Source organism: Sciurus carolinensis, chromosome 13 (assembly GCF_902686445.1).
Source record: "Sciurus carolinensis chromosome 13, mSciCar1.2, whole genome shotgun sequence".
Lineage (NCBI taxonomy): Eukaryota > Metazoa > Chordata > Mammalia > Rodentia > Sciuridae > Sciurus > Sciurus carolinensis.
This window is the reverse complement of record NC_062225.1, coordinates 13,323,687-13,349,282: the sequence shown is the minus strand read 5'-3', so window position 1 is coordinate 13,349,282 and position 25,596 is coordinate 13,323,687. Positions and strand designations below refer to the sequence as shown.

The 25,596-nt window shown below is 40.5% G+C and overlaps 2 protein-coding genes across 54 annotated transcripts in view; one reads left to right on the top strand and one right to left on the bottom strand.

The window, feature by feature from the left end:
* Positions 1 to 7,513, bottom strand: part of LOC124963040 (uncharacterized) — a 68,566-nt gene extending 61,053 nt beyond the window's left edge. For all 7 annotated transcript variants that reach the window (XM_047522463.1, XM_047522459.1, XM_047522458.1 and 4 more), the window contains exons 1-2: positions 6,815 to 7,513; positions 4,473 to 4,594 (exon numbers count right to left, since the gene is read on the bottom strand). In XM_047522463.1, the coding sequence (XP_047378419.1) occupies positions 4,473 to 4,594; positions 6,815 to 7,337 (645 nt within the window). In that variant the 5' untranslated portion in view covers positions 7,338 to 7,513. The remainder of the gene's footprint in view (positions 1 to 4,472; positions 4,595 to 6,814) is intronic.
* The window catches only part of Map4k4 (mitogen-activated protein kinase kinase kinase kinase 4), a 173,626-nt gene continuing 155,541 nt past the window's right edge, over positions 7,512 to 25,596 (top strand). For 7 of the 47 annotated variants that reach the window (XM_047522454.1, XM_047522442.1, XM_047522412.1 and 4 more), the window contains exons 1-2: positions 7,521 to 8,014; positions 8,303 to 8,368. In XM_047522454.1, the coding sequence (XP_047378410.1) occupies positions 7,958 to 8,014; positions 8,303 to 8,368 (123 nt within the window). In that variant the 5' untranslated portion in view covers positions 7,521 to 7,957. Of the gene's footprint in view, positions 8,015 to 8,302; positions 8,369 to 25,596 lie in introns of all 47 variants that reach the window. The other 40 variants (XM_047522430.1, XM_047522439.1, XM_047522435.1 and 37 more) reach the window with 13 other exon arrangements.

Genomic DNA, 25,596 nt, shown 5'->3' with positions numbered 1-25,596 from the left:
CCTTCCCCTCCTCAACTCCTAATAACCTCCAGGACCAGTTTGAAGCTAAGAGCAGGACAAGTCCAGGTGACCTATATCAGTCATGGTTGGCCTCTTGACCTGATTTTGACTATGTTTTTAAGTTAGTTGGTCACAGAATATAGACTGTAGATAAGGAAAAAAGATGAAAATAATTGTGTTGATTCAAAATAACAGGAACTCTGTAATTCACAAATATAACATTTATAGTTCATAGTTTATTATTGGTATGTCAACAATTAATCTTTTGACATAGGACATATTTTAGAAGGTTTGAGACTGGAATCACTCTAATTGAGAAGTGCAAATTGATAGCACTAGTGAGCTTGTAGTATTGCTAATGGAGTCTTTTGGTTCATTCATTTTTTAAAGGGATAAACTGGATTATGATTGACTCTCCTCTTCAATGATGCATATGTATCTAATGCATCATATTCTAACTCATGATTCTACTTCAGTTGTGACATATTGAATGGTGGAGTATAAGAGAGGTCCTCTGCTCTTACCACTTCCTGGGATGTAGCTGCACAGGCAAAGGATATAAATGTCTGAAAAAGTCTAAATAAAAGTCTATTATCTCCTCAGCTAGCAGGCCTGAGCTCCTGATTCCTTTCACCTAACCATCTATCAAGACCAGACATCCCTGACAACTCTTTATATTCCCACCAACCTTTCCCAACCACTTCCTATGGCTGCCATCTTGGTTTCTAAAGCTAGGGTTATCTCTAATCCAAAGTTTGAAGCCCCATGAGGATTTTGCAAGTAAAGGACTTTTCGTAATTCAACTTGACTTAGGCAATCCTGACATAAATATATAAATTGAGGGGCACTAATGTCCTAAAAGGTTTAAAATAGTTCTTTATACATAGCTGGTTGTTCTGCCATTAAAATACTATTCTGTATTTAAAAAGTGTTTACAAAAACTCTTTCTATAAAAAAAAGATACTATGGATTGAAATTTGATTGTTATTGTGGCTCTGTGGGAAAGCAGGTCCTTGTTTGGAGGGAGCAAGGCCTTTCTTTCTAGAGTTTACTCTTCTTCAGTTTGGATTAGTCAGTGTGAGGGTGGGTTGTTAAACACGTGAGACAGTCTCTTGTGTTTTGTCCCTTCTGCACACATTTGCTTGCCCTTCTGCTTTCTGGCATGAATTGAAGTAGCATGAGATCCCTACTGGTGCCAAGCTCTTGGACTTCCTGGCATCTTGAACTATGAGCTGATAAAACTTCTGTCCCTTAAAAATTACCCAGTCTCAAGTATTTTGTTAAAGCAATGAAAAACAGACTAAGACAACAGGTTCACATAAAAGGTACATATAAAGTAAAATTTTTTTTTTTTAAGCAGGCCAGAAACTTCTAGCCCTACTACCCACAATAATAACCTATCTATTAACATTAGCACATCTCTGTTCCATTTTTTACTTTCTTCCCTCCTTCACTTGTGCTTCCTGGGATGATCTCTCAAATAAACTACCAACAACCAAATCTTAGGATCTGCCTTTGAGAGAGAGACCTGAGCTCAGATAACTTCCTCATCAGAGTCGTGGCAACACCCACAGCCCTGGTAGCAAGGATGTTGGTCTGGGCCACTTCTTCTTTTTTTGCCCTTTGATCTGCCCTCTGCACGCCACGCCTTCCACCTTGTTGGGCACTACAGTAGTCGCTTCCTTTTAATTCAGCTGGTACACTAGTTTAAGATTTTGATACTCTCCTCCAAGGCCCAGAGGTGGCTTTGAAAGGATGGAAGCTTGCTTGCCCAGTCTACATTATTCCTCTTGTGCCATTAACAACCTCCATCCCTCATCCACCCTGGCTAAGAGGTATCGGTGATATAGGGCTGAGACCAGGGTGATATAAATCACAGTCTGCAAGGCTCTAAGAGGACCTGCCAATCATTTCATCCAATCCCCTAATTGCACATTAGAAAATTGAGGGGCCAAGAAGGAAAGAAAGCATTTGCTAACTAATACCTTGTCCATCACAGAATGAGAACTCAGACTCTGACTCCTAGGCCTATGCTTCTCCCCTCTGAGCTTTTTCTGAATGTACATCACCATCTCTCCTCTTGTTTAACTAATTCCCCATGTTCAGTAATACTTCAGTTACTTACTTCCAGTTGACCTAGTCCTTAGGGACCCTGAACATTCAAGTCATATCCATGCAGTCCTCTGTCCCTCCTTATCTTCCCTGTCCCGTGGTTAAAAATCCATTTCCCCAAATATTTTTGCAACAAAGAGAAAACTAGGAAAGAAGTGGTGAACAAGGGGTGGTCACTGTCAACCTAATGTTCTTGTATCATCAAGCTCCCGCTAGAACTCCTGTGCTTGAGGGTTAGATGACTGCCAGCCCTTCTTACTCCGAGAAGGTGGCATTCATTCCCCTGGTCTGCTGAACTCAAACCTGTCGCTGTGTTGGAATGTGTTCCTCACAGCTCTTGTGCTGGAAATGTAATTCCCAATCAAGAGTGTTGAGAGGTGGGTCCTTTAAGAGGTGATTAAGTCACGAGGGCCCTGTCTTCCTGAATGGGCTAATGCTGATATCATAGGAGTGGGTTAGTTACTGTGGGAGGGGGTTCCTGATAAAAGTATGAGTTTGGACCTTTCCTCCCTCTCTTTCTGTCATGTACTTGTGGGTGCATACACACACACTCATTCTCTCTCTCTCTCTTGCCTTTCTGCCTTTTGCTATCAGATGATATAATAAGAAGGTCCTTGCCAGATGTGGGCATCTTGAACTTGGCCTTTTGGCCTCCATAACTGTAAGTATTATGTCTCTGTTCTTTATTAGTGACCCAGTCTCAGGCATTCTGTCATGGTAGTGACATGTAAAATAAACCAAGACTACTGCTATCCTCGGGCTGGAGAACTGAGGTCAGGTTCTTATTGTTTGTTGTGACTGATAGTCTGGGTTCTGTTTTCAACCCCTTGCCTCAGTTTGTCTCCACTTAAACTGTCTCAATTTATGTTACAGTTTGGATCTTAAGTCTACCTTAAAAACCCATGTGTTAAGGATCCCAGGGTGATGCTATTCAGAAGTGGTAGAAACTTTAAGAGGTGGGGTTGAGTGTAAACTCTTAGGGCACTGGGGGCGTCCCTTTTTTTGCTGCTAAGATCAAAAAGACATGAGTTAGAAGAGTTAGAGAAGGAGGAAAAGGTTAGGGGCTCACAGTTTCAGACATCTCAGTCCATAGTCAACTTCATAGCTATGGTCCTGAGGTGAGGTAGAAAATCATGGCAAAGAAGTATGTGGTGGAGGAAAGCAGTTCAGGATGCGGCCAGCAGGAAGCAGAGAGAGAGTGCCGTTCACCAGGGACAAAATATAAACCCACAAAGCACACCCCCAGTGACGTCCTCCTTCCAGCCACGCCCTACCTGTCTATAGTTACTACCCAGTTAATTTCAGTGGATGAATGCACTGATTAGATTAATGCTTTCCTAACCCAATCATTTGACTTCTGAAAATTCTTGCACTGTCTCAGACCTGAGCTTTTGGGGAATACCTCATATCTAAACCATAATAGCCTTTGAAGGGGATAGTGGAATCCTACCCCTCAGTTTCCAGCTGCCATGAGATGAATCATGTGTTTGCTCCAATCACGTGTTTGCTGCTCTGGTGTGCTATTTTTTTTTTTAAATGTTTTTAGTTGTGGATGGACTTTATTTATTTATATGTGGTGCTAAGGATTGAACTCAGGACGTCACACATGCCAGGCAAGTGCTCTACCACTAAGCCACAAACCCAACCCCATGATGTGCTATCTTGCCACAGGCCCAAGTGAAACAGGACCAACCAATCATGTACTGAAACCTCCAAATCTCTGAGTCAAAATAAATCTTTTTCTTTATAAGCTGATTGTCTCAGGTACTTGTCACAGTAACAGAAAGCTAACCCACACTATTTTTCAGGGCTCTCTGAACTGAGTCCTCTGCCCAGTGTGGGCAGTCTTTTCATTCTTTTTTTTTTTAATATTTATTTTAGTTATGGATGGATACAATGCCTTTATTTATTTTATGTGGTGCTGAGGATCAAACTCAGTGTTTCACCCATGCCAGGCAAGCGCTCTACCACTGAGCCACAACCCCAGCCTTTTTCGTTCTTTTTCTATTTCTCATTTTTTGTCCAGCCAAGCTATTCCCCACCCTTCTCCACTGGTCTAAAATGCCAAACTGGTATTTATTTTCCAATATACAATCACCTTGATTATCTTTGTTTGTGTCCTCCAATAAGTTGTTAAGGACGAGGGCTTGTCTGGTATTATGTACCACGGGCTTGTTATGCACTGAGTGTCCCTGCAACCCTACTGTTCATATGTTGTAGTTCTAACCACTCATGTGACTATTTGGAGACACAGCCTTTAAGGAAGTAATAAAGGCTGGACTAGGTCATAAGGGTAAAGCAGTTATAGATAGGATCAGTGCCCTTATAAGAAGAGACACCAGCAAGTGCATCTCTCTCACCTTGAGTATGCACCAAGGAAAAATCTTGTGTATGCAGGAAGAAGGTCTGCAAGCCAGGAAGAAAACTTTCACCAACACCAGAATGATAGAGAGCTTTGATCTCGGACTTCCAAACTCCAGAACTGCAAGAAAATAAATATGTTACAGCAGTCCCCCTTTATCTGTGTCTGGGATATTTTCTAAGACTCCTGGTGAATTCCTGAAATCATATACAGTACCGAACCCCACATATTCTAAGGTCTTACCCTATACACATATACCTATGATAGTTTAATTTATAAGTTAAGTCCAAGGAGAGATCAATAACAGTGACAATAAAGCAGAACAATTATAACAATATATTATAATAAGTAAAATTTATAAAATTTATTTCTGGAGTTTTCCATTTAACATATTCAGACCCCGGTTGACCTCATATAAGTGAAACATCAGAAAGTGAAACCATGAATAAGGGGTAGGGGTACTGTATTTAAGCCCCCCAGATTATGGTATGATGCTATTGCAGCCTGAGCTAATATATGGCTGTTCACTGAAAACAGTTCCTACCCTTGGGGCTGGAGTGGACTTTCAAGGTGGGCAGGTATATACTGCTCTTCTGTGAAAAGTCTAACAAATTTAATTTGGGGTTCAAACCTTCCTTCTTCACTACTACCCAGCAATCCCCATCCTTTCCTCTGCTCAGGACAACATCTACAATTGTGAACAAGTCTTTTACTTCCTTGTCTGTGCTGCCTTCTGGCAATCCATCGGATACCAAGTCTTAGAGAATCTACCATCCCAAGGCCTCTTGCATCCCCTGTCACCAGGCCTTAGTACGCTGGCTTGAGTTCTTGTTCTTATCTCTTTCATCTAGCATACTGAAGAGGAAACAGGGGTCAGAAATTAAGCAACATGAACAAGATTGCACAACTGACAAATAATAGAATGAGCATTCAATTCCAGTTCAGTTTTGCCCCACATCCAGCATACTTAACATCAGATCTGTTTAGGGCTCTTCCCATCCTGCTCAGATTTCCAGTGTTCTGTCTTGTAGTCTTCTGGTTATTTATGCTCATTGTAAGCTTGTGCTGTTCATCCTAATATCCTAGGCAATGGTTAAGCCAGTCTTGTAATGCGAGGTTCTTTACAACCAGGTACTGACTCAAAAGTGAGAAATAACTGTCCCAATGGTGATATAGGAAATAGGTACTTGGGGGAAGGGTGATTTAGAGAAAGTCTATAGAAGAGATGATTCTGAGCTGGGCTTGAGGTGATGGAACTTGGAGAGAAAGAAGGGAGGTCTGAAGTGGGCCATGACATGGGTTTGAGTTGAACCTGTGGAAGTTGTCTTGGGGGCACTTCTGTATGGGTACCCACCATACACATTGAGCAAGTTATGTAACTGGTTTAGATATTGGTTTTCTAATGTGTAAAGTGAGGAAAATAAGAGTCCCAGTGGGTTAATGTGAAGAATAATGAGGTAACACTCTGAGCCCAATATGTGTTATCTAAAACTAATAGCACACACTATTAAAATATTATTTTTAATAATATGGTCTGAAAGTTCAGATGTGTACCAATCTAGTTCTCTATTTAATCTGTATTTGTAGTCAATTCCATTGCTGTTGATAGATAAAAACCAAAATCACTTGAAAGCATTAGTAAATTTATAGAAACACTTTGGTTACAGTGATTTTCCTAATCAGTGAATACTAGGAGTCCCTGAATCTATTTTAACCTTACAAGAGATTCTCATGTGAAAGATCCTGTTTGGGGATCTGCTGGGAAGTAGGAGAGTGCTAAACATATTCTGGGTGGAGCAGATTAACTTGGCTAAATCAGACTTGGATTGTGGGAATAGATGATCTGGATGAAATCCTGCTCCCCTTCCAGGTTATGCTTTTAAGGATTTGGGTTCATTCTTTATCTTCCAATAGTACTTTAGTTTCCTTACCCGAGCGCAGGAAATTGGATAATGTACCTAAAACACTCAAGAATTGGTAGTAAAAATAAAGGGAGATGTAACCTTCGTGAAACCCAGGTATGAAAGGCCTTGGCTTTCCATCCAGGGACGCTGTTCTCAGTGTATGATCCTGTAACCCGAAGGTTAGTTTCATCCGAGAACCTGTCAGAAATGCAGGTTCTCAGGCCCACTCCAGACCTCCTGAGTCTGAACCTGGGGGTGGGACTGCTTCCACCGTCCCTCCTGGTGATTCTTCTGTAACACCTGCTGTAAAGTAACAGGCAGCCACTGGACATTTCTGGCTGGTGCGGGAGCGTGATGGACAGGACTGTGGATTCAACAGACGGCCTAGGTACTGACCGAGGCTGCCGAAGACGCCCGTGTGTTGACCCTTACTGACCTCCAGGTACAAAACACGGGTTAGTGCTTGCGGCCCCAAACCGATGCGCACCCTCCGAAGGCTGCCAGCCAAGCGACGCGCCGCGAAGCCCTACAAGCCTGTCACAGACGCAGCCTGGAAGAGAGAGAGGAAGAGAAAACGGTGCAGGGAAACCGGAAACGGGGGTCTCCCGGGCCCGCCACCTGGAGGGGCGGGGGTGGGGAGAGGCGGCGCGAGGAGGGGGCGCCCCCGCTCCGCCGGGCACACCCCGCTTGCCCCTGGCGGCCGGGCAGGGCTGGACGCGCCTCCCCGGGGGTCGGCGAGGGGCCGTCGCCTCGGGCTTCGGGCTCGCGGTCCGCGTCCTTCCATTCATTGTTCGCGCGAGCAGGGGCGTTTCCTCGGCCCCAGCGCCTCCGCGGGGGAAATCCCAGCCCTCCGCATCCCGGCCCTGCATCTGGGCAGCGCGGAGCGGGCGCCGAGGCCCCACCCCGGGCGCCGGGCGTCGAGTCCGGGCCGCTGCCCGCGCTGCCCGCCGCCCGGCCATTGTTCGGGCCCCACCCCTGATGAATATTCACGCCGCGCGGGCGCCTCGCCCCGCGCCTCCCCGCCGGGGCTTCGGGGCGTGAGCGCGTTTCCGCCCGTTTTTCCTGCCGGAGAAGGAAAGGGGGAGCTGTTTTCTCTCTCCTCAGAATATATTTTTGGTGTCCCGTTTCTCCTCCTCCCGCGCCGCCGCCGCCCCCGCCCTCCCCGCCTCCCGCCCGCCTCCGCCTCCGCCTCCCGGGTTATCTTTGTCTCGCTGCCTCGCGCTCCTCGCTCAACTCTCGGCGGCGCCGGGCCCTCGCTCCGGGCCCGTCCTCCAGGCGCGCGGGGCGCGGGCGCCGGGGCCTGAGGCGGCGGGCGACGCCCGGGGGCCTGCCGGCCCGCGCCATGGTGTGAGCGCCGTCGCCGCGCACGCTCCGCCCGCCCTCCGCGCGGCCCGGCGGCCGAGAGCCGCGAGCGGCGGAGAGGCGGCCGTCCCGCCGCCGCCCCCTGCCCGGCGAGGAGAGTCCGGACCGGCCCGGCAGCGCGCGAGCAGCACCGTCGGCGGCCTGGCCTGTGGCCGACTCCACAGAGCCGCCGAGATATTCATCGCTATCATTTGTTTTGGGGTGGCCAGCAGGGAAAATGGCGAACGACTCCCCTGCAAAAAGTCTGGTGGACATCGACCTCTCCTCCCTGCGGGTGAGTGGGCCGCCGCGGGCAGCGGGACAGCGGGGCCGCGCCCTGGCCGGCCGGGCGCTCGGGCGGCGCCGTGGGCAGAGCCGCGGGCGCGGCGGCCCTTTGTCTGCTGCTTGGCGAGTGCGGGGACCCGGGCGCGACCCTCGGCGCGGCCGCCGCCCCCGCGCACGGGGACCGAGCGGGGCGAAACCCCCCGCTTTTGTCGCCGCCCTTCCTCTCCAGCCGCCCCGCTTTATTGATTCATTTTTGGGCCTCTTTTAAAGGCTAACCCCTCCCCTCCTTTCTCTCCAGGACCCTGCTGGGATTTTTGAGCTGGTGGAAGTGGTTGGAAATGGCACCTATGGACAAGTCTATAAGGTCGGTGTGGGGCGCCTTCTTTGTTTCCCGTGGACGTTGAAACTTCTTATTGGGGGACCAGGCAAAGGGCGATAAATACGCCGCTGACTGGAGGCCACGCCGCTTGGCCGAAGTTGGGAAAGGGGTTTCGCCCTGCAACCCCTTGCTTTTTAAACATCGAGTTTGTGTTCACACTGGCCTTAAAAGACCTCATTTCCTGGCGTTGAGATAAGGAAATAAGCTACACAGTTAGGCATGCAGTCTAATTCAGCAAAATGGAAAAGGATCTTCACCCGCCCCCCAAGACAACCTAATTTTTTTTTTCCCCCCAAATCTGGCTTCCTGAGTTTGTGTGTCAATTAAAATTCAGGATAGGCAGGCCTTGCCTATGATTACCCTAAACCACTGCCTTGGCTTTCTTGAAAATTGTCATCGTGTTTCTTCGTTTGAGTGCTTGCCAAGTGCTCAAGGTGGGGAGTTTGGTGTTACCTGGGACTGCTTTATAACAACTCTGGCCATCATACCCTCTACTGATCGATACATGTTTTGGGGAAGCAGGGAGGACTGTATGTTTGGCCACCAGAAGCAGGAAGAATTACAGTGTGGGGATTATAAAATATGAATTCCAGGAATAACCTGTTTGACAGCTGTGTAATTGAAACAGAGATGAGGGAGAGCGGGGAGTAGAGAGGATACCCTGGTTTCACACCCACCCCAGGTCTTTCTTGACGTTCTTTCTTTATATTTTATCAACCCCCGCCCCCAACTGTAAATGAAACTAGAATCTGGAGACTGTGAGTCTGCACTGAGTAGCTGACACCTGATGTGACTAACAGTGTGTTGTTCATTTTATCCAGTGCACGTTCTGGAGATTATGAAAGAGCTGTAGGTAATGGAGGCGCAGGCCTTGAAAATTCAAAACAATATTAAATTCTCCCTGTCTCAGTTTGTTTCTTATTGCTAAACGTTCTCTGAAAGTTATCTGCACTGGGGGAGTTTTCTAGCTGTTAAGAGTGGGTACAAGGTTGGGCTTGAAAAAAATTATCTTATGAAGCAGGGCTTTGTGGTTCACTGAAGAATTGTCATTGTCTCATTACAAATGGAGCTGGGATGGGGGAGGTTGGAAGGCTGACTGTAGACGTTTTCTTGGGCCCAGTGAAGTGTGGATCTTATTGTCTCCTTCCTGCTTTATGAATAGGGCTTATCTATCACTTGAACATTTCTCCCCAGCTCCAACTTCCCCTGGCTTGGCCAATGTACTGACTAGCCTGTGGTCTGAACTTGAGTCCGTATTCTTAGGTGATCTCAAGTGAATTAGCATGTGTTTTGTTGGTTAACTGTTGGGGCTGGGGCCAGATTTTTGAATTTGAAAGGGAGCCCTGTTAACTCTGCCTGCTGGGCTCAACTGAATTTGGAAGGCTTTGGAAAATTTTGGAAAAGATTGTGTTGCAATTCACTGAGTGACTGGTAACTGGCTTAAAGACATTTTCCCCAGCCCCAGTGTTTGTTTAAGCACCAGGCGGTTTTTTTTTTTTTTTTTTTTTTCTTTTTTTTCCTAACCCAGTTTTTCTGGCCAAATCTAAGTGGTGAGTATACTCTTCCAAGAGAGTTAGCCAGAGCTTGTTTTTGACCTGGTTACACAGTAGTTGGATTGTTTGTATCTTCCTTGGTCAGCATACGTGTTAAGGGCAGTGAAGTAAGCTATAAGGCAGTAGTCCTTTTTAAGACCGTAAGAAAAAGGAAAGAATAAAACCCCAGTGTGGATTAATTGGTTTTAAGAGGTGGGTGCTCTTTATGGTAACAGTTTGGGCAGATTCATTGTTGTTTCCCCTCCTCGCTTCCTCCTTCCTTCCTTCTCCCCTACTCCTTAGACTGTTGTAGGAGATTTACCAAGACTACATTTGGGAAGTATTAGGGGTATTGGCAATGGCAATAATGCTCTGACTACAAAGTCTGTACAGTTGAGTAGAAAATCTCTAATTATGCAAAACTATAAGGAATTAAGAAATCTTTGCAAAAGTTGCATATAATCCAGAATAAAGTCGTGCTAGAGATTATGCTCATGGTAGTTTTATGGAAATTTTCAGACATAAACAAAGAGAGTTGATAGCTCAGTTTAACGGTTATCAGTTCATGATTAACCCTTTTTTTAAATCTATATTCTTTTTCCCCTCCTTTATTTTAAGGTAAACCCCAGGAACCATTTTACCAGTAAATAACTTCAGTCCATTTCTTTTTTCTTTCAACATAATCACAATGTCATTATCACATTTAGAAAAATATCAAATATCCAGTGTTAATTTTTTTCCTAATTGTTTTATGTACTTCTGGGTCTGTTACTATCACAAGAAGTTCTCTGATGATTATGAACCCATATGTGGACCTTGAATCTACTTACTGTCTTCGGTAAGGACAACATCTCTGTTTTCCTTTTAAATGTATACTTTCTAGAGTCATTTACCATTGTGCACAGGAGTTTGTTTAGAATTTTTGTTGGCTGATTGTTGGTTTGGGAATAAGATTCTGAACACTTAACTTATATCAGTTAATTTATTACTAAATTTTTTAAGAAAAACATGGTCAGGTAAAACACCTGTAAGCCCAACAGTCTGTAGTACTGATTTATTTCAGTGTTATAATTTCTACTTTTTTTTTTAATTTGCAAGTTGCTTATTTGGAGTGTATTAATGTGAAGTGAATGAGTTGAGAGTGAGTTTGATATGTTCTATGAAAAGTACTTTTTTGGGGGATAGCTTCTAGTTTTTGAAATATGTCTGAGAAAAATGGTAAATGGTTTGGTATAATTGAATGGCATATCACCTTTATCTTAAAAAATAGTTGAAAAGCATTATATTCTGTTCAGAGAGGTTTATTTCTAGCCTGTGTTTTTGAGGGATCTTAGGAAAGGATACTCAAAAATGAAAGCTTTAAAAAGACGTTTGTATGGCTCAGTGGTAGATAACTTGCCTAGCATTTGCAATACTCTGGGTTTGATCCCCTGTACCCTCATCCCCCAATATTTTTTTGTGAAGTTCTGTCAGAAGATTACATTCAGAGTATCCTACATATATAAATAAGTGTCTGTGGCACAGTGGCCTGTATGACTGTTTACTGAATTCCCTGGGTTGATAAATAGGAATTTCAATTATTTTCATCAGTGCTAATATGAAAAATTAAAGCCAGAAATAAATCACATTTATTTTCCATGTTATTTTGGATTTTATTATTTCGCCCTTTTGTGGTTTTCTTGATAACTACTGTTATTTTGTATTTTGTGAGCATATGGCCAGACTTAGAAAGACAATTCTGAATCTTGAAAGGACTGTTGGTGTGGGGTGGTCAAAGAGGAATCCACTAATAGTAGTTGTTAGGGAGTTTAGAATCCAGTAGGTGAAGTGTCTGAAATCAGGGCTCACTCAAGGAAGGGATGGTAGATTTTATGTATGTAAAATGGAACATGTCTGACCCTGTCTGTCCTTGGAGAAAGGTACCAGGTAGACCTTGGAGGTTGAGCAGGACACTCTCAACCCAAAGACCTTGGTGGAAGGGGAGCTAACAGGGAGAGCCCATCACTGTGCCTTAGTTAAGAAAGGCAAGGAGGGTGTGCCAGAGAAGGAAGGGCTGAGTTACCTTTGGGAATGGCAGGGTGTTTAGGGAGTAGGGGGTGTCTCAGGAAGGCATTATTTATGCTGGAGTTGGGGAAGACATCATTCTTTAAACATTGAGGAGCTATTGAAAGTTTTTGTTGTTCTTGATCCAGGCCCAGTGGCAGTGGAACATGCCTGTGATCCCAGCTCCTTGGCAGGCTGAGGCAGGAGGATTTTCAAGTTTGAAGCCAGCATGGGAACTTAGGGAGCACCTTTCTCAAAATAAGATGATGAAGATGATTTAAAAAAGGGTTAGGATGTAGCTCAAAGGTAGAGCACTTACTAGCATGTCTGAGACTCGGGGTTTAGTTCATAGTAAAAAAGGGTTTTGTTGGGATTGGGACTCTCTTGGAGTAGGGGACTCAAGCAGATGATGTTTTGGAAGGAGCAGGTAAGGTGACTGGCACTGGTCCAGAAAGAGGAGGTGGGGTGGAGTTGGATTGGTGGCTGTGATGGTAGAGAGGAGGTGAGGTTGGATCGGATACTTTGGGAAACCCTCCCAGCTAGATTTAACTTGCTGAATCCAGTTATTCTCTGCAGGCTTTGATATGTCCCTTTCAGTGGGTACACTGCCCACTAGATTATGAGGAACCTTGTGATTAGCAAGGTGAAAGTGCTAAAATTTCTTTTGATTGCTCTGTGGTAAAATGCCATATAAATTTTCTGACTTTTAAAAATCATTACTTTTAACATTCTGGAGTAGGCTCTTAAACCTTTGTGAGGGATTCTCTAAATATTATCTTTTAAATGTAGCATTTCTTGTTTTAAATTGGAGGTGAGGACATCCATTAGAGCAAGGTGAATTCTGTAGAACTAGATGTTTTCATTAGAAGGAGGGTTGTGTCATCTGATCTGCTGCTGAGCGGCATGTTCAGACTTGTTCTGAGATCTGGATTTCCTTCATGCTGGAAGGATCCTGGACTTGGGTGAGGTGAGAGGAAGCCACCCTGTTGAACAAGTATTGATGTGTAGCTCTTAATGATTATCAAACCCACACTTCCCATAGCTATTATCACTAAAACAGGAACATCAAAAGCTTTACAGAAAATATAACCACCCTTGCTAATGTTGGGTTTTACTGCTTGAAACTTGATAATAAGTGTGTATTTATTTGCATAACTGCAAACTTGTATTTTACCTTTTTTCTTAATTGGCATTGGATATATGTGTATTTTTACTTATTATAATCCAGAAATATTATCCAGAAACTTGTGGTATAGTGTATGTGTTCATGGATTGAGCCTGGAAGATTTAAGAGACATTTTTGAAATTTTTTGAAATAATGCAACCTACTTTTTTTTTTTTGGCACTGTTGATTGAACCCAGGGACACTTTACTACCTACTTACATTTTTAATTCTTTTAAAAAATTTTTTTATTTTGAGACAGGGTTTTGTTAAGTTGCTAAGGCTGGCTTGGAACTTGAGGTTTTCCTACCTCGACTTTCCAGGTTGATGGGATTATAGGTGTGCACCCCTGCTCCTGGCTTGCATATTACTTTTGAAATAATACATCACTGAACAGGTTTGTTGAGCTAAAGACTAATCTAAGGAGTTTTATTCCCAGGGAACTAAATATTGTAAGTTAAGTATGTTTTAGCTTATGGATAGACGTTTTAGCATAAAAATTTCACACATGGTCTTTTATTTTGTTTCTTTGCTTTTATTAGCTAGCAGATTCTTGCCCAAGGGGTATAAGCAACTGCTTGAGGCAGTGCTTGCCCATCTTAGTGTCAGTTGTTTCCATCTCTTTCTTAGTTGTATCAAGTTTATGATACCGATGCTTCCTATTATTACAATCAGTGCTATACTTTTTCAATTGTTTATTTCAATCTTTTAAAAAAAATTGGCAGATTGCAATAGCATATTTAAATAGTTGCACAATATTCTGCTTTTCAGATATAGGATGTCCAGGCATTGAAGCTACAACTATGATCAGAGGCTAGCATGACCACAGGGTTACCTGGCAGGTGAATTCCCCAGGTTGGGTAAAGGTGTAGTAGGACATTCAAAGTAAAATGTACAGAAGTGCAGACTTCTTGGCCTTATTAGAGTCAAGGATTTATTCCATAGTAAGTTTTCAAAATCCCACTATTTATTTAGAATATGTGATATTTTTAAGGACTGAGACAATTTTAGGTCACTTCTTTAGCTTTTGAGTCAATATTTACAAAATTTCTGTCATAAATAGATGTATAGTGGGCAATCACAATTCATTATATAGAGTATTTGCAAGTAGGTATTTTGAAAACTTATTACAAATAGATTTTTCACTAATTGAATTTGGCTTCTTATAGTTTGAATTATCAGTGTTAAAAGTATTGTGCCATTTTAATATTTAATTTGGGAGACATTCCTTGATTATCAATGTAGAAATTCCCAAGTACTTATTTAACTTGTAGAAGATTTGGTTGACAGTCGAATTGCTCTAATATGATATTATAAGATATGGTAACTGTTTGGATATATGGAAAGATGGCTAGGAAGAGAATGGAGGAAGACAGGGTAACGTGTTATCAGTGGCAGTGTGGCAGCAATATGTTCTTGGGCTATATAATGTTATATCATGACTTATCAAACATAATATCTTTTATTATGAGACTGATCAGGTATAAAGACTACTGGCATTATGCAGAATAAAAGCTGCCTCTTGAGTTAAATAATAAAGCAATGTGTTTTGGGCGGTACTTTTTCCTGTAAGAATTTTAAAGGAGAGGTGAGAATATGTTTTAGGACTTCTCAAATTCAAAAACTGGTAACTTAGAAACTTTGCTACTTTGGTAGCATTATGAAGAATTTAGAAAACTAAATTGGGGAGACAGTGAAAAACAATTAACCATATGGGGAGACTTCATCTAACAAGTACTTATCTACGCCAGCCCTGTTGTGTTTGTATGGCATGGTAAACAAAATAGGTGATAGTCTACCCTCATGGGATGCTAGAAATTCAGGGGAATGGACACAAAATGGCAAAAATGGAATATCAACTATGAGTTCTGTGTTGTCTTTCCCAGGTCCTCCACCCAGCCCCCTTACATTCAGACACAAAGAATTCTCCAGCACATCAAATGGCACACTGCAGTGTGCTCTTTTGAAGTCTGAGTGACTCAGCCTCAGTAGTTTCTCTGTACATTAAAATTCAGTGAAACAAAGCATTAGAAAATAGAAATGAAAAAGTAGACATACAGAATACCAGCTTGGTTTTTTTTATTAGAACCAAAAGATATGTTGCCCTGTCTGTTTGCTATAAAAGTTTTTACACATTTAACTCTTCTGAAGTGATCTTGCTGTGTAACTCATTCAGTAGACCATGCTCTGAGCTGCTTAGAACTGGCAAGATTGATTTGGAGCAGGGTGCTTAATAAACTGGAATTGGTTGGTGCAGTAGGAAGCTGGAGAATTTGGGGCAGTTGTCCATGCCCAGCACTTGATTCTTCTGTTGAGAAGCAGGAGAAAGAGCAGGTGTGCTCAGTGCCCAAATGTCTTTGACCTCTATACATTATAACTGGGCTAAATATGGACAAGTTATCTTATTTAAGTAATTAAAAGGAAAAAAAAATCCTTTTACATTGAAATTAAAAAAACCCTTATTTTAGCTCAATGGTGAGTAGAGCCTTAAAAATTTACTAAAGTTAGGCGTGCACATAGTTAACTGGTGATACCAAAATGCTCATTTCGGAACTTGAATTTATCCTGTTCCCCAGAGGCATCCAGTTTTGTTCCTTTTAGCTGTCACATCTTAAGTTTACTGCCTTGTATCTACATTATGAACTTATATGGCTATTTCTCAGTTTATCAGTTTTGTACATATATTGACTTTCTGTAGCAGTAGATAACATTGAACTACTTGTAGTTCAATAGTAGTTGGATATTTGGCTTCCATACTTCCCCGAAATGAGTTTGTCATAATTTGGGGTTAATATGATAGTTGTTTATGTTATCATGACTATGAAGATACAATTTATATGTGAGCCAGACAGGTGAATATGATTACATTTCCTTTTTTAAACAACACCCCCTCTCCTAACCTTATTTTACTTTTGTATTTGCTTAGTTTTCTATATGCTTGCCATAACTTTTCCTCTTAGATGCCCTAGAAGATAAATCAGATGCCCAGCAAAATTCAGCCCCTGTCAACAGTTTTTCTTAATGCTAAATATGTCAGATAATTTATTGTTTTTGATGCCCTGTTGATTTGAATTTTTCCACCCTGGAGATAACCTTGTGTACAACTGTTGTCATGGAACTTCCCTGGTTCTTGGATACCACAGTCATCTTTTTGGTTGACGACCTCTAGTAGCATATCTTTCAGTAACTATATAAGAAAATTATATGGGATGTGAAGGTCTTTGAGTCTTTGCATGGCCCTAAATCCCTGTTTTTAACCTTATGTCCACCACTTTGCTCCATGTCCTCTCATCTGGAGCATCACTTATTTCCATTTCTTCAGGGACTAAATTTCTGATTTCCCAGGGATGTTAGAGTGATGTGGATAGTCACTAGATTGTATAAGATAGAGAAGGGGTGCAAACTTGTGCCAGTTCTGATTTTAGCCTTCTACCTCACCTTGTATGGGTTGTTTTTTTAGCCTTCTACTTCACCTTGTGTGGGTTGTTTTTTTAGCCTTCTGCCTCACCTTGTGTGGGTTTGTTTCCAAATGATGATTTTCTCAGGGCTCTAGGGGGCAAACTGCCTCACATTTTGGTGGTGTTCTCAGTAAAGATTGTAGCATTTTCTTTTTTACTAAGTCATTTACTGCTCTATCTACATTTTAGCTGTTCAACCGGGTAAAAATGATTTTTACTGCCATCTTTTCATATCTGTTTTTTGGTTTACCTTATCATTTTTATGGGAGTTAAGGCCCATGATTCATGTGATCAGTTCATCATGTTTAACTAGAAATTGTATCTTTGATTTTAAACTTACTGCTTTGCTTAGGCATTTTTTTCTTTTCATCCAGGACAATAGTAATAGAAACAACATCAGCAACAAAAATGCAACAGGTCATCAGTGTCTTAGTGTAACCACTGGGCTGATACTTAATTTGGGAGGTGCAGGACCGGGAGATAATATGAGGAAGAAGGAGAGAGACAAGAGATAAAGTGGTGCTGTGCTACACCACTTTCAAGAAGCTTGACAGTTTTTTTTTTTTTTTAATATAAAGCAGCCTTATTAAGGTATTTTTTATATTTATATATATACATATATGTTTATATATGTGTGTGTGTATATATATATAAAATATATATATATATATATATATATAAAATGAAATTCAGCAGGTCAGTCTCATTTGATTGCTTTTTAATAAATTTCTTGAGTGGTACAACCATCTCCATAAAGCATTCTTAGAACATTTTGATCATCTCAGTAGGATCATCATACCATTTACAGTTAATCCCCATTGTAACCTAGAGTCCCAGGCAGTCACTAATTGTTCTGTTTCTGGAAAGTTACCTTTTCTGAACATTTTATTTAAATGGAATTAGACAGTGTAGTCTCTTCATGTGATTTCTTTCAATTCACATATTGTAAGATTCATCCATGTAGCAGTGTGGTGATTTGTTTTATTAAGGAATAGTGTTATAGTGCATGAATATACCACATTTTGTCGATATGTTCACCAGTTGATGGGCATTGGAGTTGCTTCTAATTATTGGTTTTTGTGAATTCAAAAAGTGTCTTTAAATTTTTAAAATTTATTTTACTAGAGCATTATAATTTTTTTTTTTTTTGTGGTACTGGGGATTTGAACCCAGGGCCTTGTGCTTGCGAGGCAAGCACTCTACCAACTGAGCTATATCCCCAGCCCAGAGCATTATAGTTATACATACTTTTTGGGTTCCTTTTGGCAAAATTAGACATACAGGGAATTTGATTTCAGTCCCCATTCGCTGTCCCTTTTCTTCTCTTCCTTCCTCCCCCTTTCCTCTCTGCTCTACTAATATTCCTTTTTGGATTGGTACTTTCTACATATATATTTACAGGTGAAATTCCCTTTGGTACGTTTGTGTATGTAGATAACATGATTCTGTTACTCATTCCCTATTTCTTTCCCTCCCTCTCTCTTTCTCCTCCTCCATTGATCTTCCCTGTATCTTTATGACATCTGATCCCTTCCCCTATCTTCTTTCCTTTACTTTTCCCTAGCTTCTGCATATGAGAGAAAACATTCTTGATTTTCAGTTTCTGGCTTTATTTCACTTAGCATGATTTTCTGTTTCCATCCATTAACCAACAGATGCCATTATTTTATTCTTTTTGACTGAGTAAAACTCCTTTGTGTGTGTGTGTGTGTGTGTGTGTGTGTATGTGTGTATCTCAGATTTTTATAATCCATTCATCTAATGTCAGGCATATGGTTTGATTTAATAATTTGGCTATTGTGAATTCTGCTGCTATAAACCTTGTAGTGGCTATATCACTATAGCTTACGGATTTTAGATCTTTTGGATAAATACCAAGGAGTGGGATAGCTGAATCGTGTAGTATTTCTGTTCCTAGTTTTTTGAGAACCTCCATATGGCTTTCCAAAGTGGCTGTAATAATTTACAGTCCTACCAGAAATATATGAGTGTACATTTTCTCCCACATCCTCTCCAGACTTTATTATTATTCATATTCTTAAAAATTGCATTCTGACTGGAGAAAGGTGAAATCTTATTGTTTTGATTTGCATTTCCCTGATTACTAGAGATGTTGAACTTTTTTTTACTATATTCGTTGGTCATTTGTGTTCTTCTGTTGAGAAATGTCCATTTAATTCTTTTGCTTGTTTACTGGGTTGGGTTGTTTTTGGTATTGGGTTTTTTTGAAGGTGTTTTTGCCTCGTATCACAGTCTTTTTCAGAAAAGCTACCTGATGGAACTGTGCTGGAGAAAGGACCAGGAGCTTATCTGCCTGGGTCTTCCCATTTCTCATTGGTTTAACAAAACATCTGGTTCTGATAACCCTACTGACTGTTTGGATCAGGGAAAGAAATCGAAAGTTTTGCTTTCCCTGAGATCTTTACCTTCCCCATTTTGGCTATTTTTCACCATTATGAACTTAAGTCATTTCTTTAAACTTGAATACATTTTCTTACCATCATAATCACAGATTAGTAATCACAGATTACTATCAGTGAAGTTTCTGATATTAGGAACTGGGTCAGACTAGTTTTTCATTCTCACTAATTGTTGGGATTCCATTGTTTGATAGGTAGCCATTTGCCATGTGAGTTTCCCTTTATTCCCAGCCGAAGCTATTGAAACGCCAGAATTTAAAAACATAAGACAAAAAATCGATTTTCTTAGTTCAGGGGAATGTATTCCAAGTTAAATAAATGCTTTGGGGGAATGAGTTTACTCATACTAATTTACTTCAAGTGTACCTTCAAAATACTTTTCTCATCTTTCCTAAAATTCTTCTGTAATTTTTTCATTAGTGAATTAATGCATTCAGATAAAATCTAATTAAGTTAAATAATTGTGTGCTTTTTGAAAATTCTTGAACTTGAGAGTATTCTTACCTGGTTATGACAGTAAAAGAATACCACTGACTACCAGATCCCTGCTTCAGTTTTTGAGATTGTCTTTGTGTAATTCATGTGTAATTTTATGACTATTCGATTTTGAGATCTCCAGTCAAAGACTGAGCCCTTAACTCATTAAGGTTTTGCATTAAGGCACATACAATTTATTGGGGATCCCCAGTTGATACTGAGTATTGCCTGAGGTGAAGTTGAGATTGTGCATTCAAGCCACACACAGTTCATTAGGTTTATTCATTCACTCAGTAGAACTTGATTCAAATTCTAGGGCCTTTCTGGTTTGAACTTGGTGTGTTAGAGCATCACAGTTCTCTGACTCTATGTGCATGTGTTCTCATCCATTCTTGTTGGTCCCTCCTTTGATTCTCAGGAAACAAACAAACCAAAATTTATGGGTGTACAAAAACTTACTCATCAGTATTTGAAGGCTTAGTATCTGTTGTTTGGTTCATTGTCTATAGCTGTTTTGAGCCTATTTGCTAGGCAAGAATTCTCTTATTCATTTATTACTGAGCCACTTAATGCACATGTAATGTGTGACAGTGGACAAGAAAGGCAGCATATAGCTCAGTGTATAAGGCAGAAAATGAACAAACAGTTTAAGAGGATGGTATTGCAGAGAGGGAAGAGCAGGGGCCTACGTGAGCATAGGACATGATAGCTAAGCAGATAGGATAAAGAAGGTGTGGTGGCACACAGCTCTGATACTGTGAGGCATAATAGATGTGTGAGGAGAAACAGTCTCTTCTGATTTAGAAGAAGCCATTGATCCAATGACTCATCATCTTGGTTAACACAAGATAGGAGGGGTGTGTTCCCTTGATTATGGTGATTGACTGTCTCCATTCAGTTTGTCTTGATCCAACTGTGTGCCTTGCCTCCAACATCTGTTTTGAATCTCCTTTATCACTTGAGAGTTACCATCTTATTCATTTAGCATAAACATTTCCATCAGAGGTAAAGTGGAGGAGGAACCCTCATGACTCAGACCTCAGAGTGTCCTTTGAATAGTGTCTGAAATGATACCTGGTGAATGGATGACCTGAGGTAGGTCATATCTGCCCTACACATAGGAGATTGCTTTGCTCAGCTGCTGGGCCCCATGACTGTAGGGCTGGAAAGGACCTCTATAAAATGGGAACATTGGTATACAGGTTTGCGGTAGTCAAGTAGTTTAGAAGTTTTTTATAGTTCACGCTTTGGAAAGAAATGATTAAAATGATGAAATTTTTCATTCTTTTTATTTGCTCCATATGGTTGGGGTGTCACTTGATGGGGGCACTGGAAATGTGCCCTTAGAAAATATTATCATTTATGTGAACATCATAGAGTGTTTACACAAACTAGACAGCTACAGTGTCACTTGGTGATAGAACTTATAGCACTACCTTCATACATGTGGTCCACTGTTGACTGAAATGCTTTGCAGTGCATGACTATGTTGCTTTATGATGATATGGGTAGAAGAGCTGCTGTCACATTTTATGTTTAAAATATATATCTTTTATCTTTTTCTGAGCCTACTAATTAAAGTGGTTTTATGGGCCTTTTTCAAAAGAAAAATTGAAAATATTTAAAGTGAAATGTTTCTAATCCTTCTCTAATCTTACTGGAAAATAGGACTTTTTGGTTTGGATACTATCTTTCAAAGTATAAAATTCTTTTTATTTGGCTTAAACAGGGCTTTTTTAGTCAGTAACTCCCAAGATTGAATTAGAAATTCATTAATTTACTACTCAACTAGCTGAAAATATATTCTTTCATATTGTTACATGAAAATTTTAATACTAAATTTTACATATGATTTTTATTGTTTTTCTGGCTCTGCGAGGCTCTCTTTCTCCTTTTTACCTTCTTTGTGATCGAATTTTTTCTCATTTTATTTGATCTCCTTTGCTGACTTGTGTGTAACTGTTATTTTGTAGGTTTGGGTTTTGTAGTACGCATCTTTAACTTATAGTCTTCTTTCAAATGATATATACTTCATGCATAAGAAACTTACAGTAGTATCCTTCCATTTCTACCCATTCGACTGTGTATTTTGGCGTACATTTTACTTTCATGTGTGCTGTAACTCCCAAAATATATTTTTTTCAACAGTCAACTATTTTTTAAAAACAATTAGCTTAGTAAATAAAAGACAGCTAATATTTGTACTCATGTAGTGCTTGTCATTTCTTGTGTAGATCCTTATTTCTTTTTGGTACAATTTTCCTTCTATCTGAAGGTCTTCCTTTAGATCTTTTCACAGTTTAGGTATGCTGGCAAGAAATTCAGCTTTGTCTGAAAACACCCCCCTGACCCCTGCTATCATTTTTGAAAGACATTTTTGTTGGTGTAGAATTTTAGGCTAACTTTTCTTTTGTGTTTTGGTTGTTCTGCTCTCTTCTTACTTGCATTGCTGCTGCTGAGAAGTCTTCTGTTAGTCCTCGTTTTGTTCCTTCATATATGTGTGTCATTCTTTTCTGACTACTTGGTTTTGAGTGATTTGATCATGCTGTGCTTTGTGCTTTCCCCCCATGTGTTTTGTGCCTGTGGTTTCTGAGCTTCTTGGATCTGAGGGTTCACTGGTTTCATCGAGGTTCCCCCCACCCGGGCTCACCCTGCCTAGGCTTTGGTTTCTTTATACTTTTTAATCTCTAGAAATTTGACTTGGGTCTTTAAAAATATGTTTCTAGGATTTATATTTTATTTCTCATTAGCTTTTTGAAAATACGTATGTTATAATATCTGTTCGAATATCCTTTTCTGTAATTCTAATGTGTTGGTTTTGCATTGTTTCAGCTAATTATTCTTATTATTGGTTATGCATCCCAGTTTAGTAATCTTCTAAAGGATGCCATTTATTATTAATTTTACCTTGTTTGGTGCTGGTATTTTTGGATTCCTGTACATGTTTTTGAGCTTTGTTCTGGGATGCATTTAAGTTACACAGAAAAATTTTGTTACTTTCTGGTCTTACTCACTTTTATAATTTTGTTAAGTAGGTCTGAAGTAGTGTCAGTCTAGCACTAACTATTCCCCATTGCTCAGGCAAGACCTTTCTGGCACTTACTACAGTCTTGTCTGTTTTGAACAGGTACGGTTCACATCCCTGCGTGAACACCAGCTCTGCTTCTTCCAGTCCTTTTGAATATGTAGCTTTCCTCAGATTTGGGTATTTTCTTACATGTGTGTACTGACTAGTGCTTTTTTTTTTTTTTTTTTTTTTTTGAATGGTGGTGTGTGGAGGGTACTAGGGATTGAACTCAGGGGCACTTAACCACTGAGCCAGTGCCCATCCCTATTTTGTATTTTATATAGAGACAGGGTCTCACTGAGTTGCTTAGCACCTTGCTGATGCTGAGGCTGGCTTTGAACTCATGATCCTCCTGATTCAGCCTCCCGTACTGCTCCCGTACTGCTGGGATTACAGGTGTGCACCATTGTGCTCGACCGGCCAGTGTTTTGGCCCCTGTGTACAGGGGCTGCTCTTCAGAGTTCTGGAGTCCTTTTCTGTGCCATTCTTGTCTTTGCTCACCCGAAACTCATAATTGCCTTGATCCAGACTCTCAACTCCTCCTCAGCTAAGGGAATCTGCTGTATGTATGTTTCTTCCTGTGCTGTGACCTGGAAACTCTGTAAAGGGCTTAAGTTTAGGCAGGTATGTTTCAGGGGTCACTGTCCTTCATTGCTTCATGTTCAGTTTCTTGAACACCACCCCGTTCATCAATTTTGTGTGGATTTGTTTTGGTTGTTTCAAGTGGAAAGGTGAATCAGTTCCTGTTAATTACATCTTGACCAAAAGTGCAAGCCCAGTGCCAGTAGTAGTCTGTTTGTTATTCACCATACATTAACAATGACAAGCTTGTAAAATCAGCCCCTGACTTTTAAGTGGGGGTACCAGAAAGAATGTAGGAGTAGAGCAACCATAACTTTTAAAGTAAACATTAAAAAAGTTCATTGATTTTTACTAAGATTTAATTATACACCACAATATTCACCAATTTAAAGTATACAATTCAGTTGTTATTAGTATATTCATAGAGTTGTGCAACCATAGTCTGCAATTTTAAAACTTTCACTATCCCCAAGCTCCAGTCTTCCTATCCCTCTTTCTCCCCTCTTCCTGCCCCAGTTCTGGGCTACCACTAATCTGCTTTCTGTCTTTGTAGAAATATTTACTTATTGTTGATATTTATAAATATAAATATAAAAAAGTTTTGTGTTTCTCTTCTTTCACTTAGCATAATGTTTTTAAGCTTCGTTTGTGTTTTAGTATGTATCAGTACTTCATTTCTTTTTATCATTGACTAATATTCCATTGTGTATTTATATACTACATTATATTGATTCATTAGTTGATGGACATGTGGGTTGTGTCAGTCTTGGAGCTGTTTGGAATAGTGCTGCTGTGAAACTTTGCATGCAAATTTTTGTGTGGGCTGTGTTGGGTATATATGTAGAAGTGGGATTGCTGGATTGTGGGGTAATTCTGTCTGACCTTTCGAGAAACTGTTAAGAGTGTATTTGAAAGAGGGAATGTACTGTTTACATTCCCACCAGCAGTATATGAAAATTTCAATTTCCTTACATCTTGCCAACACTTGTAATTATCTGTCGTTTTCATTATAGCCTGCATAGTGAGTGTGGAGCATTCTCTTATTTTAGTGGTTTTGATTTGCATTTCTCTGATAATGAATGATGTTGAGAACCTCTTTGCTTGTTTCTCATTTGAATATCTTATTTGAAAAACTTTCTTCTTTTTCAAATTCTTTACCCATTATTTAAATTGGGTGAAACTGGAAGTGGTGGTGCACACCTGTAATCCCAGCTATGGGGGAGGCTGAGACTAGAGGATCTCAAGCCTGAGCCCGACCTGGGTAATTGAGGAGACCCTGTTTCAAAACAGCACTACCACCACCAACAACAAAAAACGGAATGTGCGGGGAGTATAGCTCAGTGGTAGAGTACCCCTGAGTGCAATTCCCAGTGCTGAAAACTTGCTTAAAAAAATTGGGTGATAACTATGATTTGTAAATTTTAAGCAGTAAGAGTTCTTGCTTTGTCTCACTGGCCTTTCCTCTGTGTGTGCCTCCTCAGTGTCTTTGTTCAGATTTTCTCCTTTTATGAGGACACCAATCAGATTAGATAACCCTCATTTGAACTACATGTTAAAACTACATTTGCCTCAGGTATTGATTTGCGAAACTTTCCTCCCATTCTGTTGATTGTCTTTTCACCTTCTTCTTGGTATACTTTCAAGCATAAACTTTTTTAAAAATATTTTATTTTTAGTTGTAAATGGACACAAATACATTTATTTTATTTATTTTTATGTGGTGATAAGGATTGAACCCAGGGGCACTTAACCACTGAGTCACATACCCAGCCCTTTATTAAAATATTTTATTTAGAGACAGGGTCTCATTGAGTTCTTGCTAAGTTGCTGAGGCTGGCTTTGAACTTGCAGTCCTCCTGCCTCAACCTCCTTGCTGGGATTACAGTTGTGCATGGTGGGCTTGATCCATTTTTAATTAATTTTTATAAGATGTGAGGTTGGGGTGCAACTTCATTCATTTGCATGTGAATATTCAGTCATCCCACCATCATTTATTGAAAAGACTCTCTTGAATTGCTTTAGCATAGTTATCAAAAATCAGTTGACCTTAAATGTTAGGGTTTCTGGACTCTTTCTTGTTTTTTAAAGTTTTTGTGCTCAATTCTATTCCATTGATCTCTATGTTTGTCCTATGCCATTATCATACTATCTTAATCAACTTTCTAGTAAGTTTTGAAGTTAGGAAGTGTGAACTTTCCAACCAGGTTCTTCAAAACAACTTTTTTTTTTGCTAATCTTCATACTAAAGATTACCATGAAGACTGACATTAATACATACTTTCAAGGACCATTATTTTTGCCCTAAGCTTTATGAATTGGTACTTGTACTTATTTCACAATAAAAATTTTTACTGTTTTGCAAACTAATGTCTATTTGTACTTATATGCATGTCATACGTAGGAAAGACTCCCATGTATTTGTAAGGGAGCATCTAGAGACATTCCCAAGTCCTCTTCCCTCTGCAAATGGGA